Source organism: Mus caroli, chromosome 3 (genome assembly GCF_900094665.2).
Source record: "Mus caroli chromosome 3, CAROLI_EIJ_v1.1, whole genome shotgun sequence".
Lineage (NCBI taxonomy): Eukaryota > Metazoa > Chordata > Mammalia > Rodentia > Muridae > Mus > Mus caroli.
Window position 1 is genome coordinate 137,631,212 of NC_034572.1, and position 19,807 is coordinate 137,651,018.

Here is a 19,807-nt window from a genome sequence, read left to right on the forward strand (position 1 = left end):
TAACCTACTGAGCCACCCCTCCAGTCTGCCTCGCCCTCTTTTTCTGAAGCTTCTTGACTGAGGTTGCATTCTTTGCCTGGAAACCTTGCCTTACATCCTAATCGGCCAGTCATGGGGCAAGCGGCCAGAATTTAATTTCGATCACATTAAGACTCCAGTTGAAAGTAGGGCCACAGGGTCCGTCTTACTGGTGTTTGTTAACAACACAACTAGAAACCATGGGAGCTGCTCCTCCTTTTCCGTGATGTAGCAAATAGGCAAGGAACTCACCAAAGAGCCTCGATTGGTCCTTAGGGCAACACCAGGAGGCAGACACTATTCTACCCATATTTTAAAGATGCAACCCAAGTTTGGAGTAGTCAGTCAGTAAGATGCCCATGAAAACTGTAGGGGTAAATTAATTATACCCCTCCACAGTGTATGCTTAGAACCAGTCAAGGGCCAAACATCTGCTAGTCCTGAAAGCTAGGTTGGAAAGTAAAATGAACAAACCCATGGTTCTGCCTTTGTCCTCTGAGTCAACTGGACCCAATTACATCTCTACCAGCTAGAGGCCCACTAACAGAGAAGACAGGGCTCAAACGTACTGGCTACATGGGGTAGCTAGCATACAGGAGGGAAGCCAGGTGCAGGGGTATGTCTTAAATCAGGACAGCATTCCACTGTCTCTCACTGGACTCCCGCTCCTGGCCAGCCAGCTTACAGCATATACCAGGGGCAGAGAGACTTGGGTTCTGAACCAGTTGGTCAGTGAGAACTGGAAGGGGCTGAGGGGTGAGGAAGGTCCAACACTGCAGGGAGGATCGTGGGGTAGCTCAGAGGCGCCGTTGACTCTAAGGAGCTTCCCTGCAATCAGAACGTTACCTGGAAGAGGAGTCATCTAGTCAGGAGAACCCGGGCTTTTCCCTGCTTTTGTGGCTCAGAAGAAGGTTTGAGGGCCAGTCCACACTCTTCTTACTCTCTGATTCTTGCCTGGGCATTAAGAATGGGGGTTTAGGTTCACAGGGCCTGAAGCATTTCTGAAATTGTGTCCAGGTTCAGAGGTACATTTTTGAGGTAAGATCTCACTCTTCTTCCTTTGAAACAGGGTTTCTTGATGTAGCCCAGGCTGTCTTGGAACTTACTATATAGATTAAGCTGGCTTTGAACCTACAGAGATCCCCCTGCATCTGCCTCCAAGTTCTGGGACTAAAAGTGTGTGCCACCACACCCAGGCTTCTTAAACTCTTAAAATAGTGCCAACCACTTGGGAGCAAATCAACACTTGGAAGATCTAGATCCAAAACCTGACACAGCCAAAGCCCGATCCACATGATATCACCTGGAAACATTTGTTTCATTCCATCTTTTAAAAATGTGTATGTGCATGCAAGAGCATGTGGAGAGCTGAGGACAGCCTTGGGTGTCCTGAGAAATTCCATCCGCCTCCTCTGAGACGGGATCTCTCATTGGCCTGGCGCTCAACAGGCTGTTGTTGAACACAGGCTGTTCAATGAGCCCCAGGGATCCTCTCTGGCTTCCACAGTGATTCATTTTGGGGTATCCTGGGGCTCAAATTCAGGTTTTCTTGTTTGCAGGACCTCTTCAAGACTCCTGTGGTGATACTGTGTGAGTCAGGCCCATCTGGATAATCTAAGATACAATCACCATATTTTAGGGTCAGATGCTCAGTAAGTTTAATCCCATCCACTGTCTTCATCCACCCTCAGCAATATCAGAGTATTTGCAGATCTTAGAGATTAGCTATTGAGTGTACATTTTGGGGATGCGGTTATTCTGACCAGCACATTCCCTGCAACATAGCCAGGCAAGTGCTGTTTCACACACACACACACACACACACACACACACACACACACACACGCACACGCGCGCATATACATCCTCAGTGCGCTCCTAGACCCAAAAGTGGGCCAAGGGGCTTACTCATTTCTTTTGCCTTCTGTAGCTGTTGGAATTTTGTCTCTCTTCTCTATATAAGGCTTTATACAGACATCAGAGATCCCCTACCTACTGATTTTAATCTTCCATTAACTTGGAAATCACTTTATTTAGCCTCATTTTGGAGCATAATATAGTGCGTTTGGAAGCAACCTTGAACCAGGTATTTGTTTCTGCAGGCAACAGCTGACAGCATAGCTCCCCTAGCCTGTCCACCACTCATCCCTATAGCTGTGCTCAGGCCACCACCACCCCCCACCTCCAGTCCCCATCCCCGCTCCTCCTCTCCCTCCCCCCCTCCCTCATCCCCCGCTCCACGCCTCCTGGCTCAGCAGCAGCTGTAGCTTTCAGAGAGGCTTCCTAGCACAGGAAGTGTTAACTGCACAACTGAGATGATGAGAATAATTATTTTGTATTTTTAAAATCCCACAGTTATCGATCTTTATTATAGAAAACATATGTGCTCCTTCTGTAATAGACTGCTCCTGACTGGGTATATGTAAATCAAAATCTTTGTAAATTGAGTCATATTTTAAGTGCACCAGGGGAGCTGGCTATTTAAAGGGATCCTGCTGTGAATCTTTTTGTCAAGCCTAGAGGCTGCTTGTGAGGCTAATTTTCACCCTTAATTTGCCTGTTTGGTAGGTTCAGATTTTCATCCCCAAATTCACGAGTCAAGGCAAAGCACACCTGGATGCTGGATTTCAAGGGTAGCTTTCTCGGGGGAGCTTAAAAAGCTGTCAGGTGTATTGTCTCATTTATCTCCCCTAAAGCATTGGGGCAGTCACTACTGTCCTCAAAGGAGGTGTAACTGTCTCCCAACCCACCTCACAGGAGGGTCCCTGAGAGAAGGAGGGAGCTCAAGGGAGAGCTATTTATTTTCCAATTAGCAATCGGTCCTGTCCCAGGAGCTCTCTTCAAAGCCTAGACTGTTCTTTTTTGTTTGCTTTTAAATTACTGTCCAGATAGAGAAACTGAGGAACCAAGGCATTCAGTGCTTCCACGCATCACGTGACTGGGGAGTGGGCACCTACACACAGAGATGAGGTTCAATGAGGAACTTATCAATATGGCCCACACTGGCCCACTGCTGAGCTGGCCATCAGTGAGAAAGACAGGCAGACATGATCCAGCAGGTGCGTGGAACCCGCAGCCACAGGTCACCTCAGATGAGATCCAACACACAACCATAAACTTACTAAAAACATTGTTGGTAGGCTGATATCTGAGTTGGAGGCCAGACTGGCATATGTAGCAAGTTCCAGGACAGCCAGAGCTATATAGAGATACCCTATGTCAAACAACAGAACAATTAAAAAACAAAACAAACAAAAGTACATTGTGTGTGTGTGTCCTGCTTTGTGTGTGGTTGGACTGGTGGTTCTGTTCGCTTGTTTTGAGACAGGGTCTCACTATATCACTATGTAGCCAAGGCTAGCCTGGAAGGCAGATCGACCTGCCTCTGCTTCCCGTGTGCTGAGGTTAAAGGTGTGCGCCACCACGCCGGGATGCTTGAGTGGTTCTTGAGCTTGAACCTTGTAGGCGATGACATCATGTCACAGTATCAGAAGGTTTGACACCCTTGACAAGGGAAGCATGAGGAGACACCAATGTCATTAACTTCTTCAGCTCATCTTATATGTGACATCATTCAGTCCTTACATCACGACAAGTAGAGTTTGGTCCTGACTTTTTGTAGGAGAAGCAAACAAATGAGTGCTTTCCCAAAAGCGACATGGCCGGTGAGGGGCAGAACAGGGTGATGAGCCAAGTTTGCCTCTTTCAATACTTGTGACATGTAAGAATTTGTAACATGTAACATCGTGTGTGTGTGTTCAAATACATTTTCTTTCTTTTTTTTTCCTCTTTTGGTTTTTTTCGAGGCAGGGTTTCTCTGTGTAGCCCTGGCTGTCCTGGAACTCACTTTGTGGACCAGGCTGGCCTCAAACTCAGAAATCCGCCTGCCTCTGCCTCCTGAGTGCTGGGATTAAAGGAGTGTGCCACTATGCCTGGCTGTCAAATACATTTTCAATGATGAATTGTTTTCAAGCTTGGTTTTCCGATTAGGGATGCTCAGCCTATGTGTAAATGGCACTCTCTCCCAACAGAAAGAAAACAAAGCTTTGTGGCGCTGTCCAAGCATGGCTCCAGCATCTCCTTCTCCCCCTGGACCAGCATGGCCAGGCACAGAAGAAAGGGAGGTTGGTTTATATCACCCCTGATGTCTTCACTGATGTAAATGAAGCATGGAGTCCAAATGTCACTCTTGCCTTTTAGAATGCCACTGTCCTTCAAGGCATCTGCCATTCTAGTCTATCCCGAGCCACATGACAAAAAGCTGGGCTAGCACTTGCTAGACCTCTATGTGAGCAGGCTGGTGACATGTGTGCCCATCAAACTGCCTTCTAACTATGTGTTTGTGATGATAGATCAGCACTACTGTCAGCTTTGGTCAGAGGAATTGTGTGTGTGTGTGTGTGTGTGTGTGTGTGTGTGTGTGTGTGTGATGGTGACTATTACTTTAGAGACCTATAACCTGTCAACTTGTTGAGAACTGACTGATGAGGGCACAGCCCTCTACAGAATGCACAAGTGGACATGGAAGTAGAAGCCAAGTCTAGTTGGGAAGAGGTATAGTATCAGTCACAGTCAGAGGGAGACAAGAGAGGGTAATGGGGTGTGAACAGACTGTAAATGTGTGTGAAAATGTCATGAAAAAGCAAATTATATAAAACTAATACAAGGAGCAGAGATGGCTTAGAAACTGTTCGTTGTGCAGGCACAAGGACCTGGGCTCAAATTCCCAGAAGCCATGTTTAAAAACCCCAAAACACTGTGTCTGGTAACATGCTTGCCTGTAAGCCCCACACCGTTAGACGGTGGAAACAGTGGATCACCCGGTTAGCTCCAGGTCCAGTGAGAGGCTCTGCCTTGAGAGAATGAGGCAGATAGTGACAGAGTGGGACACAGGCATCCTCCTCTTGCCCCTGTGCATATATCCTCAGACACACATGTTGAACTCAGCTTCCCAGATGCAGCCATTAGCTCATCCAGATGCAGCACCGAAGATGCTCAGCTGCAACGTCACACAAAGAAGATGCTAGAAGCTGCGAGGCAGCATGAAGCAATAAGAAAAGCTCTGGTCTCCTTTTACCCACCCCACACACCACCCAGGTTTATACATTTTTAAAGATCCAGTCTTAAAAGCAAGTAGGCCAAGCCGTTGAAAAGACTAGACTTGGAACGAGGTGTCTATTTTCCTTCAGTTTCTAATTTTGGGGCCTGCAACATCATTCCTGCATTTGTTAAAGACCTTGGGGCTCCTGGAAGAAGAGAAATTTAAGTATAAAAGCCACTATAATAGTACTGCTATTAGCAGAAGTAGAGTTTGGCAGGAAGCCTTGGCCACCCAGACTCCAGAGGCCTAAGTGACTAAATGGGAGGCTCTGTGTGACTCAGAGGGACCCAATCTGTCAGCCAGAAAGAAGCTGGGAAACTGCCCTAAACTCATAAAGATTTCTGGGGCAGCATCCTTCCTACCCACTGTCCACTGAGCCACCCTTCCCTGTTCTAGGATGCTTGGACTCCCCAAAGGCAAATGTGTCTGATTCCTATACACTGTTATAGTCTTCTCTTCCTGCCTTCCTTGTAGAGCTTAGGTGGTGAGAGTCTCTCAGGACTTCTCTTTTGAAAGACTTGTGGGCATATGATGAGAGACCGAATCTGAGCGGTAAGCCTCAGAGGAGAGTGGAGAGGTCCCAAGGAGATTCCTGGGGCCACAAGCACTCTGATGGGTACCCACATTGAAGCTGGGCCCAGTCTACTTCATACAGTTCCCAGGTTCTCAGCATCTCTAAGCTCTAAGAGTAGCCTGGACATCCTCCTACCGTCATGACTGCTGTGCAAAAGGTAAGTTCTGAATGTAGAGACCATAATAAAACTGAATGGAGAATTCATAAACTGATCCTGGGAATGAAGGGCTTGGACCTGCCCCCTTCACCCTGAGGTAGCCAAGGGCACAGAGCCATTTTCCAGCCCCGAATCTCAGTATCAGATGGCAACAAGAATAATGCTATCATATACTCACTGGAGAATGATGCGTGATGTTAGGAAGAGACAAGAAGGGCGATAAGGAAACACAAAGGGCCCCCATATTCTCCTCCAGGTTTCTTTCTGTTGAAGGACACCTCTGAGGTACAGCCCCAGCTGGAAGCCATACAAGTGCCACAGCACCAGGCCCCACATCTGTTACCAAGCCCTACCAAAGACACATGGGAAGACTTTCAAAGCCAACTGTCCCCTCTGCTACTCACAGCTCCCACAGCCTGCATGGCTCTACCTCTTTCTAGCCATATGTCTGAGAAAGTGTCCGGCCTTGCAAGACCCTGGTTTTCCTCACCTGCCAAATGCAGCAGATGGCTCTATCTTTCTCAGAAGATAGAGACTGAAGCTAAAGGCATAGCGCTTACATGTGAGAAGCGGTACATGGTCAAATAGCTTTTCTCTCCTTTTCTTTCTAAGTTTTATTTATTTTATATATGAGTACACTGTTGTTTTCACATACCCCAGAAGAGGGCATCAGATCTCATTACAGATGGTTGTCAGTCACCATGTGGTTGCTGGGAATTGAACTCAGGACCTCTGGAAGAGCAGTCAATGTTCTTAACCACTGAGCCATCTCTCTAGCCCAGCTTTTCTCTTTCAAGAACGTGCATGCTTGGGAGACATGCTGGCCAAGGTGGCCTGCCTCTCTGTGATCTCTCCTGAGAACAGGTGGAAGGGAGCCTGTTGGTGGGATGGGGACGCTTTGAGTTACCTGGTCCATCCTTGAGGTATGGACTAAAATTCAGGTTGTAGGCTTTCATTTAAAATAAAAATAAAACAAAACAAACACAAAAAACCAAGGCAGGTGAGACTTGTGATAACCAAGTGAGTAAATTCCGTGTAAGCCACTCAGCTGTTCACTCCACTGTGATCATTGGCTGTAAATCACTACCGGTGAGACAGCACCGAGCAGCTCAGAGCTCTAAGGAGATGGCCAAGGCCAGGCTGTACATTCCTTAGCCACACAATTCATCAGAGTCAAACATCAGGTACAACAAGGAACATCAGACTGAAACCCATCCACCACAAGGAAGACACAGATGCAGCGTTCTTTCAATGGATGGTTGGTTTGGGGCCTCAGCTATCTATCTGACCTTTCACAGACATTCCAGAAACTGTTTGGGGGAGTCTAACTCCTAAGAAAAAGAACTTATACATCCAGAAGAACAGAGACATCTTCTTCTAATTCCTTGCTTTCTTCTTCCCCAACTAGTGTTTTAGAAAGCAAGTACCAAGAATGAGATGGAAAATGGACTGTAGCCTATACTGCAGTCCCATGTAGGTACCAGAGAATACCGAGGCCAGGCAGATCGGGGTTCAAGTCACAGTCGCGTTGCTATGAGTAGTCTTAGTTATCTATCCAGCTAGGTTAAACTTGCTGGACTTCAAGTTTTCACACTGAATTGCCGCTTTCAACCAGTAGTTCTTGGGCTTCACCCCGGATCAGAACCACCTGGCTGGCTGGGACTTATGTCTGGGAATGAGTTCCCAAGGGATGCCGATGTGGCCAGGAACAAAGTCCTTGCCCTCTTAAAGGGATGACTAGAACAAACAGGACAGAAATCATCTTCTGTCTGCCAGCAGTTGTCCAATGAGGAGAGTGGCGGTCTCCTCTCATGGGAATAGATTGCAAAGTACCCTGTGAGGTCATAAAGTTCTAGGCCAGCAATACTGGAGTAAAGAGGAGTATAATAAATGTTAAGAGGCAATGGAGCGGAGTCTGTACTGCAGCGCTCAGCACATAGTAGGGTTATTTTAAAAAACAAAAACAGAAAAGCCCACCAATAATGAAAAATAGCCATTTGCTTTAGGTTGGAGACACCAGCCTTTGTCACACATTACAACAAGAAATGGAAATTAAGTTATAACATATGAAGCTCATATTGCAATCGTGGGTGGCAGGGACCTCCTTCTTGGCTTCCCATCTAATTCATTATTCAAATCCTTTTACCACGGTCTGCTCCACCGCTCAATGTGGAACCAGCTGTGGATCTTGATAAGAGGAGAAAGCTGGGCTGTTTCCACTTTGCTCCTGGCAGTCCTCAGGCCTCCAACAGAACTTTCTTACAAAATGAATAGTGCTGGCTCCCAGAGAGACCAATCTAATCTCATCTTGTCCACTCAGAAGATCCATATCAAACGCTACAGACTGTCTGACTGCAGGACTGCAACAGAGGGCATCTAACTCCATCTGGATCTGCATCCATCTCAGTGCCCGTGCATGGAGCCATCAGGGCGGTGGAAGCAGAATATAACTGGCTGGCATTTAAACTGCTCCTGTCTATGGTGTTCTTTGAAGAGCCCCACCAGGAAATACAACAGAAACAGAATGAGCATCAGAGTTTAATATCCGCAGCCTCCTCTAAACAGGCCCTGGATGGATCCAAAAACCCAAGTATTACTGTTTATAGGTTCCATAATCTGATCAGATTACCACAGTATGTCTAGAGACCTAATTTACTAATCCTCTGGAGAATTTTAAATTAATTTAAAAGGAGGAGAAATAAGTCTCTGGTTACACTTGTTGGAATAACATGTGACTTATTCCCTCTCTGCCAGTTTCTGAAGGTTTGGCCTACTTCAAACGAAATTACAGGAGAGGCTGGTTATCCAGAAAGAAAAATATGTAGCCCTCCCTCCGCCCCTGTGAGTATTAAGAGGAGGACCCAAGCTCCATTACCAGCATCTCCATGGCAACCTAAAACTATCTGTAAGCTTCAGCTTGGGGAAATCACACACACACACACACACACACACACACACACACACACACACACTCTTTCTCTCTCTCTCTCACGCACGCACGCACACACACACACACACACACACACACACGCACATACATTCACAAAGGAAAATTAAAAAAAAAAAAGAAATCTTATTATTTTTAAATATAAAGACAAAGTATCAGGGCTGGAGAGCTGGCGTAGCTTGGTCTTGCAGAGGACGCTGGTTCTGTTCTCAGCACACACATGGTGGCTTACAATCGTCCATGATACCAGGTCCAGGGACCCTGATGTCATTTTCTGACCTTTGTCGGCACCAGGCATGCACACAGTGCATATACATACATTCAGGCAAAATATTCATACATATAAAATAAAACAAGTCTTATTTAGTCCTGCTATTCTGAAATTAAATGAAATTAAAGGTGCATACTACTACACCAGACAAAATTAGTAAAATCTATTTCTTGGTTATGATTTTCTTAAAGACAGGGTTTCACTATGTAGTCCTGGAACTTACTCTACAGACCAGAATGGCTTCAGACCCAGAGAAAGTCTAAAGTTAGTAAGTCTTTAAAAAACTAACAAAATGCTGAACTTGTGGCGATCTCTGTGGTGGCACTGCTGCTGGTCTCGCGATGTGAGGGCCATGGGCTGCCCTGAAGACAGAGAGCTGCAAGTGCTAACCAGACCCACACACCCCATCCTCTTATCCCAACAGCCTGCTCCATTTTATTCCTTCCTCTTGCTAACTGAATGCCTAAGTATACCTTATAGATCTCTAATTTGAAATGTCAACACCGATTACTAATAAACACAAGGCAACCGAAGACAAAAACGCATACAAACTCGTCAAAAATTAAGCTAGCAAAGCTCTGTAGATGGGTGATGACGCTGGGCTTTCTGGTGACAGTATCTGAGCTCTCAGGTGACACCAAACACCAAGTCACCTTAGCATCAAAGCAGCAGAGGAAAACGTTCCTCGAGGACACGCAACCATGGAGCCACAGTTCCTCTTCCTGCAGTATTGACTGGATAGCTTTTCTTCCAGGTATCAGACAGGAACACTTACGCGGCACAGCGTTGTAAGAATGCTGAGGAAAGGGGGTGATTGTCTCTCCAAGGGATGTGACAAAGTCGTTTCAAGTTGGACTGTGTAGCATAAATGACAGTGGTGGGTAGAGAGGGCAGGGAGAGGGGAGGAGAGGGGGAAGGGGACAGAGGGCAGGGAAGGGGTGGGCATGATTAGCTAAAGCCGCCATTCACCATGTGTGTGTCTCTAAGTTACACTGGACCCTGACTTAGAGCTGCTCCCATGACCTCACTCTGGACAGGCTGTAACAGCATGTCTACACGGCTCGAGAGCTCACCTTTAACAGGTCATAACAATCAGGGTCCATTCCATAAATAGCACTGCAAAGGTCACCAAGCCACATGGCATTAAAGTATAGGATGAATGTGACCAAATGGCCACCCAGCCCCTCGAATGTCTTTCCTCTCAGAAGACTGCCTGCAGAGCAGTCTGTCCATACTCCCCCACCCACGCCCCCTGCATATAGCAACTCTGTCCCAGGTACAACGATGCGAAGACTTGACAGCAATGGCACTAGTATGTCACGAAGCAGAAGCATTCGAGCTCCTAAAACACAAGTTTCGTAGAAGTCTTAGGTTCCAGATACTCCCGTAATAGAGGCTCCTGGGACCACAGCTATGTTTGAAAATGATGGCTGGCAAAGCTGGCAAGATGACTTACACAGATGGTCTCTGAGCAGAATTTTAACATAAATTAAAACACTAGCTATGCATTAGGGAACTGGGCTTTAGATACGTTCTCTAGTACTTTTAGAGTTTTCAAAAATTTCATTTTATTCAAAAAAGAGAATTGTCATCTATAAACTATTTCATATCCATCTATGCAAATACAACGTCAAATTACTCTGGTAAGGCCCCTGACGGAGCAGGCGATTGTAGGGGTTTCCAACAGGACACATAATGAGGAAGATCAGTAGAGTCCAAATTATAGGTGCTGTCTGGATTTTCAGAACAGAAGGAAAAAGCAAGTGTTTAAAAGGCTGGCAACTTGGAGCTTTGTAGGTTTTGGCTATTTAAATCCAATGCTCAGGAGGCCAGAAGCAGCGGATGTTAGGGACTGTGTGACTATCAGGGGACACAGGAGCAGCATCTATGCGGTGCTTCAAGGTTTGCTACCAGACATATTTAAGTGACACTCTAGAAATTAAAGCCAGAGGAGATCAAAATATACCCTCCCCACTACGTTTTAAAACATAAAGGTTTATCAATAGTGGCCATTTCTCAGCAATAAGAAGACGGCTGGTACAAGCGGAACACAAAAAAGCTACCTCTTCTTCTGTAGGAAATAAACAGAGATACATACACACATTGACATTATCTTTAAAATTCAAAGTGGTTATTTTCCTTTACTATCATATAAAAACCATTTTTCTAAGGTCAAATTACTGAAAAAGCACAAAGGTCAAAAAAAGAAAAGCATTTGCCACATGTAAAAAATACACATTGTCTCAGTGGTTCTATTCATATGTTTACACAGTTATATGTTCTAAAGACCCAGGCTCCCAGGACTCTTAGAGAAGCAAGCCGACCCTTTTCTTAGTCTCCAGAAAGGAAACTTGGAATCCATTCACTCCAAAAGCGATAAAAGAAATGTCCTGAATCTGTACAGGTGAGCAAGGAAAACGGGTCATCTGACAGCAAGGTAAGACAGAAGGAAGCGGGGGAGAGACTGAGTCAGAAAGCAGTCCTTGGGGTCATGATCTGGGAGATATGGGAGGTAGAGGAACTCTTTGGAGAACGTGGTCCGGACACAGACACGGCCTCTCCATGACAATCCCTCACAGGGTGAGCGAGGGCTTGTGGCTCTTGGTTCATATCTAATATGTCTTCTGTTCTGTAAATAAAGGTTTTACTAAGCTCTAACCACAGCCCTTTGCCTCTCCTGTCTGTGACAGCTCCTTTCCAACAGTAAGAGCTGCAGAGAGACCATACGTATTACTCGGGTCTTTTATGAGGACAGTTTAGGGAAAGTCCCAGTTAGTGTTCTAAGTGCTACCCTAACTACCTAAGAGTTTAGTGCGAACTCTCAAGAATAACCTCAGATTTACTCAACAGCCAGATGCCTGCCTGGACAAGAAAACAACTTGTTTTTAGCAGGACCTAGAAACTTTCACTGGAAAGGAGGGAGGGGGAGGGAAATGCTGCTATGTTCCCCTAATACTTTCATCCTGGTGGGACCTGTGATTCAGTCATTCCTTTAATCTTCCTAAGTGCTTCTGATCTGAGTGTCCTTCACTCCTCCTATTACACGAGAAATACTTTAAAGTCTTCTGTTGAAAATGCTTTGTTTGATGAGGTCCTGTTTAGAAACATTTAAAGATACAAATAATTACTCCTTTAGAAAAGTGTCTGAGAGGAATCCGAATTCTGGCTGTAAAGAGGGAGTAGGTGAAGAATTAATAGAGAAATTAAATTCTACAAAATACACGTTAACAAGCACAAGTGTAAAATAGCCACCATTTTCGGATGACAAAGTTAGATACAAACAAGAACATCCTTCAAGCTTATAGAAGGCTTTCCTGCTCCTCAGCTAGTGACAGTCTGAGTCTCTCGCGTGCATAAGCAGTTCACACTTCAATAGTTGCTGAAGCACAGAAGATAAAACACTGAGAAGATATTTATCAAACACAAATTTATATCAAGAGGAAGGTTTTTTTTTTCTCATAAAGCTTAAAAGTGGATTTTCCCTTTTTGTTGTTAAAAGAATGGAGACTGTGAAACTATCAGCTAGAGATACTTCTGTGAAAACACCTCACATTTGAACACCACGCCACACTTTTAAAGTGCTCTTCACCATGCCATCTTCCTTAGTCCTCACAACATCCCTGTGAGGCAGGGAGAGAAGGTCTTAGTGTCCTGATCTCAAGATGAGGAAGCTGAGGCAGAGAGGTCAGGTGACTTCCTAACATCACACAGCAGGAAGGTACAGAGCTGGAACCAGAGATCAAACCCTCAGACTCTATGACCTTTTGTATGATCACTTCTGCCTCAGGGATGAGCACTGTTCTCTATCAAACCTGAAAGGCTACGTTAGCTCATTTTAGTGACATCCTAACAGTAACGTTAAACGAGAAATACCAGACTAGGATAGGAGGTCTGACGACTTTACTCGACATAATAAAACGGGTGCAACTCCACTGTTGTCTACTTACTTGTAACTTTTTGGTCCAAATACATAAAATATGCAATTATTTACAGCATTTTCCTTTTGTAAATGCAATGCTTTAAAACACATTATAAAGCACCGTAGTAAAAATAGTCTACAGGTAAAAGTACAGAGTAGGCAAATCCTACCCACATCACAGCTCACTGATGGAGTTGCCATGTGCGATCACCAATATGCCAGTGTTCAGGGGTACAGATACGCCATGAAGGAACAAGTATTAAACTCACTTTTTTGATATTGATATGTGGAAATCCTTAAGAAAGCCTCAGATAATGTCCACATTCTTAGAAATATCATCCCAATATTGGATACTGGGGTGACAGGAGTCAGGAATACTGCTTTAACTTTTTACCTTCTTACAGTATTATTCATGGTTTAAGTTGATTTCTTTAACACTAATGATCATCAAATAAAATAAAATAAAATAAAGTCTACATAAATATGGGCAAACCCAACTGTAGCAGAAATGTTCTGAGAAAACATGATCAAACATTCTAATAAACTTTGTGAGACATGATTCATACAAATAAATCAGATACTGCCAAACATATTTTAGCACTATCCAGCAGAGGTGGCGGCACAAACTCCAGAAGGGTAAGTGGCAAACGGACTCCTCTTCATTCAAGGAGAGGCAACGAAATGCTTTGCAAAGCACGAGCGTCAGAACCTCTTCTGAAATGGTACTCAGCCGTCTGACTAAACGTCCATGTGTGCATTTTAGGCAATGTAAGCCCCGCCCCTGCACCAGGACAAGATTATAACTAGCATGAAAACGAAAACGAAACAACAAAAAAGTAAAAATGCCTGAAAGTTGAAAACTCCACAGGACTCCGCCAGCCCGCCAGCATCTCACTCCTTGACATTCATGTCTGTCCCCAGCTCAGCGTGGCTCACAGCTCGCACACGCATCAGCAGGAGGCTGAGAAAGGTGGTGACACAGTCAAGCTCCGGGGCAGGAGTGCTCTGGCCACACCTGTGCTCAGTTCGACTTAGGGTAAATCTTTTCATAGAAAAAGTTCTGGGCCAGGATGTAGAGGTCTCCGTCTTTCTCTCGGACAGCGTGAGCTCGGATGAACTGGAACTGCTCCAGAGCAAACTCATAGAACTCGTTCTCCATCTTCCAAATGTCAGACTGCTGCAGCTTTGCGATAGTCTGCTTGGTGGGCAGCTTCTTCTCTGTGGTTTTCCTAAGGTGAGATTTCTTTCCTACTTACGATGGAAAAACAGGAAACATAAATAATTCTTACAGAACACACACAGACATGCCTCTTTACTTGAAGAAGTGGTTTCTGTTAATAAGACAATCTGAAGAGCAAGTAACACATTGCCCTATAACATTAATAACATAATCCAGCAAAATCCAGAAAGCTAACCTCATCCGAGGTAGCTCCATTACAAGGTGAATCCTTAAGAGACTCAACAAAATGCCCAAGTAGTAAATGCAAGACTCCACTCAGTAAGTGGAATCTCTCACCCTCTCCACTCTAAGAATCATTTATTTACTTTTTAACAACCACCACTGCCAGTGTGTGTGTGTGTGTGTGTGTGTGTGTGTCCCTGGAGTCAGTCCTTTTCTCCTATCACATATCTGGGCTCCTGCACCAAGTGCCCTCACACTGTTGAGCCAGCTTGCTGGCGCTTGCTTATTTAAAAAAAAAAAAAATTCCGATAAAGCCTATATCTAGTTTCCCACCACCTATATTTGCTACAATAGTGGAGAATCAATGGTAGATGCAAACTCTAGGGGAGTTTGAGGGATGGTACCTTGTCACACAAAACCATCAATATCGATGGACTCACAATGGTCTGGACATGCCCTTAGACAAGTGACTGCAGATATACAGCCCATGATAGCTGTTCTTGTGTTTAGCCCTCCCACCCCACCCCTATTCTAGAACCGTAGTCTACTTTATCACAGAGCAAGTCAGTGAGGGCCGTGGAAACCAACCTCCCATGCACATACCTGTACGGTAGAGGTCAGTAGCGCCCCGGAAGAATCGGGGCAAAGCTGCCTCGAGCAGCATGATGAAGTCCTCGAGCTCCTCGGTGACTCCCACCAGGAAGTACTCATTAATGAGGTTAGACTTAGCCTGGTCCATGGCCCATCTGCTCCCTACATTCCTGAGACCACAGAAAAGGAATAAAACTCGGTCATGAAATCTGCTAAGTGTTGTGGAGGAAATAGGGAGGCAGGTGCGCAGGCGAGCACAGTAGCAGCAGCACGCCCTTAGAGGGGCACCTCTGGGAAGGTGACCTGGATTCTAACTCTCCCCACTTCCACACAGACAGACGCTCCTGAAGGGTTCTGGCAATGAACCGACTTTAAGGACGGTTTGTTTGGATCGTACGTCCTTTATCTGACTTAGTGTGCACTATGTATTTTAAAACTACTCTAAAACTTTGCTCATTCTGAGAGCCCCTTTAGTAAAGTAGAAGCAATTTGTGTTTATTGTTTATCTTAATTTGTAAACTCCACGTCTTTTCTTTCCATAAGCTTTAGTGTTTCCTGAAATTCTGAGAAACAGAAAGTAGGTAAGAAGAGGCTCTGCTTACAATCTTTTTGTTTACAGTGTCAGCTAATGTTGTTAACGGGTTTCACCCTAAATAGACTGTACTTCTGGGATCTAATTAGCACCAACATTCTTTACGCTTAACTCTGGCTCTGCATTTTAAGTGCCAATGTGATCCCAAGGCTGTGGCTTCACTCTTTGTTTTCTCAACTATTAAAACAAAGTCAGAACCACAAGCCAAAAACCTGGGTGTGGTGGTACATTCCTGTTATCCTGGCACTGGGGAAGTGGAGGCAGGAGGGTTCCAAGTTCAAGGGCAGCCTGGGCTACAAGAGATTCTACCTCAAAAGAACATTCAAGGGAGGGAGGGAGAAGGGCTTGGCTGATTTCTAAGGTCTCCCCAAGATGTGTATGAACTATAGTAAGTATTCTCTCTATTTAAAACTCAATTAGGTAATACTTTTTATTATTCAAAAGCAGGGCCTGGCAAACTTTTTCTACAAAAGGCAGAGAGTAAATGTTTTAGGCTTTGTAGGCTATATGGTTTAAACCATATTGTTTAACTCTGCTAGCTTAGCAGATGGTAAATGCACCAGCATTAGTGGCTGTGCTCTATAAAGCTTTATTTACAAAAAGCAAGTTCTCTGCCATATCTGGGCCATTGAACTAGTTGCCTTTTCAGAGAAAGTGGCTAAATCCCGAAAGACTCTCCCAGTGTCTCCAATTCTCTTTCTATGACGATGCTTTGGAGCAGTCTACAGGCAGGACCTTAAACTTTCTGTCAATCTACATTGCTCAGATAATTTAGAAATCTCTTGAATTTCCTATTATAGTTTAAGAAATATACTAATTCAGAATGGATTTTGTTTCTGTATTCTCTATCAAAATGATTGAAAATAAACCAAGCATGGCTAAGTTCAGGAAACCAGAGAGCGGGCACACAGCCCGGTGATACATTCCTTGCCTCGCTTGTACAAGACTCCAGATCTCATCTTTAGAGCCCCCAAAATAAACGGTTGACTAGAATAAATAAATGTGTACAATTATTTAAAGAACTTGGACACAGAACATTCTGGGGATATAAGGTTTTTTTTAAAGTAAAATCTTTTCTGTACTTCGTGTTTACTAGCTGACTATATTACAACCACACGTTATAAGAGTATTGTTGGATACTTAAAAACTCAAAATAAGTTTAACAATAAAATCAGATGAATACTTCTTGGCTTTGTTTGATCTACTTGAAGCAGTAAACTTAGGACAAAATAAGGTTTCTGAAATGACCTCTGACCTCTAAGATCCTCTGCTGGAATTCAGCAAAACAGAACCCCAAAGCAAAAATAACAACTGCAGTTGATAAGCCACACCATGAGAGCGTTTGATAATGAACCTTTAAAACCATTTAGAGAAAACAAATCTAGATATTTACATGTCATGTGTGGTTCGGACTCTCATAATTCTCTATGCAGTCCTGGCTACCCCAGCCCTGCTCATGGGATGTGGGTTATGGAGGTAAAGAAGAAGAAGCCCGCCTTAGTTTCGTTTATTTTCCTACCAGCATTCTGAGCTGTGGCCACAGAAGAACGGGATCTGAAGCCAGAGCTTCTCTGGAGCACAGTCTGAGCCGCCCTCAGCCACACATTCATCGAAGGTCTGTAGCAAAGGGAAGAGCATGGGCAAGTCAAAAAAAACCAAAAAAACAAAAAGGAGGACTTACTCTCTGAATGTACGTGTGCTTGTAAGTATAGGATGCCATGGTGTGCAGGAAGGTCAGAACAACCCTGGGCATCCGCCCTTACCTTATGTCTTGTTTGAAACAGGGTCTTTTATTTGCTGCTGAGGGCATTGGGCTACCTGGCCCACAAGATTAAGGAATTCTCTTGTCCTCACAGTACCCGTCTCACCAAAAACCATTGCGAGTTTAGATGGTCACCATCGCACCCAGCTTTACACGTCGGAGGGAGCTGAACCCAGGTCTCCACATGGCAAGGCAAGTGCTCTACTCAGTGACTCATCTCTCCAGCTCTCAAATAGGTAACACAGTAAGTTAGGAAGGAACGAGTGCAAGTATGTGGGATGGGGGAGATGGCTCAGTGGTTAAGAGCACTTGTTCCTGCAGAGGAGCGAGCTAAGTTCCCAGTACAAACACATGGTTCCCAACCATCCACACATCTGACCTCTAGTGAGAAACACCAGTGAGGGCCCGCTCCCTGCCCTGCCCTTCAGCAGCACTGGTGTGCTTTCAGCACGCCAGTCCTGCTTACCTTTGACAAGGAGCATCTGCCCTTACCATATTAGTCTGTCCTATGGCTTCTTCAACGTATTATGGTACCCCAAATCTCTGTAACTCTGCTAAAATGCTCTTCCTTGGTAGACTGATTCTTCTAACAGAGGTTACATGAGGCCAGCCTTCTGGTGGAAAGGCGCTTTTCCTCTTTTGAGTTGTATATGCTGCCTTGCTAACAGCCAGCTCTGAGGAAGGGTACACACTTGTCTGCATGTGTCACCTTTATGTCCACAGGAAGCTTCATGGACCTGTGACATCATGTGTCCTGCTCCTCAACTATGGCCAGAGCCTGAAAAGATCATGCCATGTGCACACTGCATGCCGGAGCACACTGTACGGTGCCACACGACTGTAGGCAGAACTAGCACATGGAAGTACTGCTGCAAAAACCTCCTTTCGAATGACAGTACTAGAGGAAGTGTGGTGAGCTGGAGACAAGGCCACTCTTTTCACGACACATATGAGATCGCTCTCACCGTTTCCCTGGATTCGCATTATGTATGCGCAATCTGTCTAAGTGGAAAACGGTGCCCTTGGCCACTGCATTACTTAGGCCTTTCCTAGCCAGTCTGTGTGAGGGAGAGTTGTTGTTGTTGTTTTTTTTTTTTAAATACAGGATCTCATGACTTAGACCAGACTGTCCCTGAATTCAGCGACCTGCCTGCTCCTGCCTCCCCCGTGTTGGGTAAAATGTGTTTAAATTAGGTTGGTGTCTGGCTGTGCTTATGGGAGGTTATCTCAGATGCATAACTGAGGTAAGAAGACCTGCTTGAGTGTGCCGCAGGGAGGGGGCAGGTACATAAGAGGGCTTGGAGGGAGGAAAGGAAAGGGGGAAAATAAATTACTTATTGGAACTAGAATGTGAGCTGAACACAGCATGAATGCGTTGGTTAACTAACCGTCCTCTACAGCTGACTACAGACGCCACCCTACAACCCAAACTCCCGGGAAACGATGGCTCTGACCTGGAACTGGGAGCCAGCCCTTTCCTCTTAGGTTGCTTTTGTCAGCGTATTTTGTCACAGTAAGAGGACAAGAACCTAAGACAGTTCTGGTTTAGATCTCCTGCTGGAAGCCAACCCCCAAAGTGGTTTTTACCACAAGGCAAGTTAGCTTAAAAGAAAAAAAAAAAATCAAGCAAGCATATGTTTCGTCTCCACTTATCTCTATTGTGCCCCAATTTTCACAAAGAGTGTAGCTCAAGGAACTAAGTGTGACAGGTTAGGAAGTTTCTGATCCCATGACTGTTCCCTGTACCTCAGTACACAGACTCTGCTTCTTCATGACTGTACCAGGCTAGAGTACAAGGCAGGAGAGGAGTAACTTACTAACTAGCCTCACCATCCCCACACCCATCCCATGGGTGCCACACGGTTGTGTGTGTGACATCCAAGCACATTAAAAAGGTTGTGGCATGTTAAGGAGACTGCAATACTAAAAGCTTCCACACAATTAGTATGTAGACAGTGCAGACTATCTGCAGACAACTCTGGAGATTTCATGCATACTATTTTAATTAAACTGAATAATCATACTGGATGGCTATTTTAACTCAATTCTTTAATTAGCAAACTCCTAGTTCCTGTGTTCTTCAAGTATTTTAGTCCTCCAGGCAAAGAAAATTTAGAACATCTTCAAGTCTGTTTTTAGGCCGTGTTTTAAATCTGCTACCTGACTGGGGCAGACTAAAGTTACCTCCAAACCAAACCTTCTGTGGGCCTGAACTGTTAGCCTCTCTTGCATGGGATTCAGTGTGGCCATAGGGTCACAGGCCTGCTAGTGGACTGATGGCAAACATGGACAACTTCTGGGCCACCTGCTTTGGCAAAAACCACTTGCTTTCCCTTCCTTTTTCCCAGTGGACCACAGAGCAGATGTAATCATGCCCTGAATTCAACCAAGCATGAAGGTGTCCAGAGGAACAGTAGACAGCAATCTATGAGGACACTGGGCACTTGACGGACAGCGTGCCACAGAGCTTCCT

At 45.0% G+C, this 19,807-nt stretch overlaps 1 protein-coding gene across 2 annotated transcripts in view; it reads right to left on the reverse strand.

The window, feature by feature from the left end:
* Window positions 1–10,619: 10,619 nt before the first annotated feature.
* Hs2st1 (heparan sulfate 2-O-sulfotransferase 1) overlaps window positions 10,620–19,807 on the reverse strand; it is a 138,876-nt gene continuing 129,688 nt past the window's right edge. The window contains exons 5-7 of one of the 2 annotated variants that reach the window (XM_021158681.1): window positions 17,092–17,189; window positions 14,993–15,150; window positions 10,620–14,235 (exon numbers count right to left, since the gene is read on the reverse strand). In XM_021158681.1, the coding sequence (XP_021014340.1) occupies window positions 14,009–14,235; window positions 14,993–15,150; window positions 17,092–17,189 (483 nt within the window). In that variant the 3' untranslated portion in view covers window positions 10,620–14,008. Of the gene's footprint in view, window positions 14,239–14,992; window positions 15,151–17,091; window positions 17,190–19,807 lie in introns of both variants that reach the window. The other variant, XM_021158680.2, reaches the window with a different exon arrangement.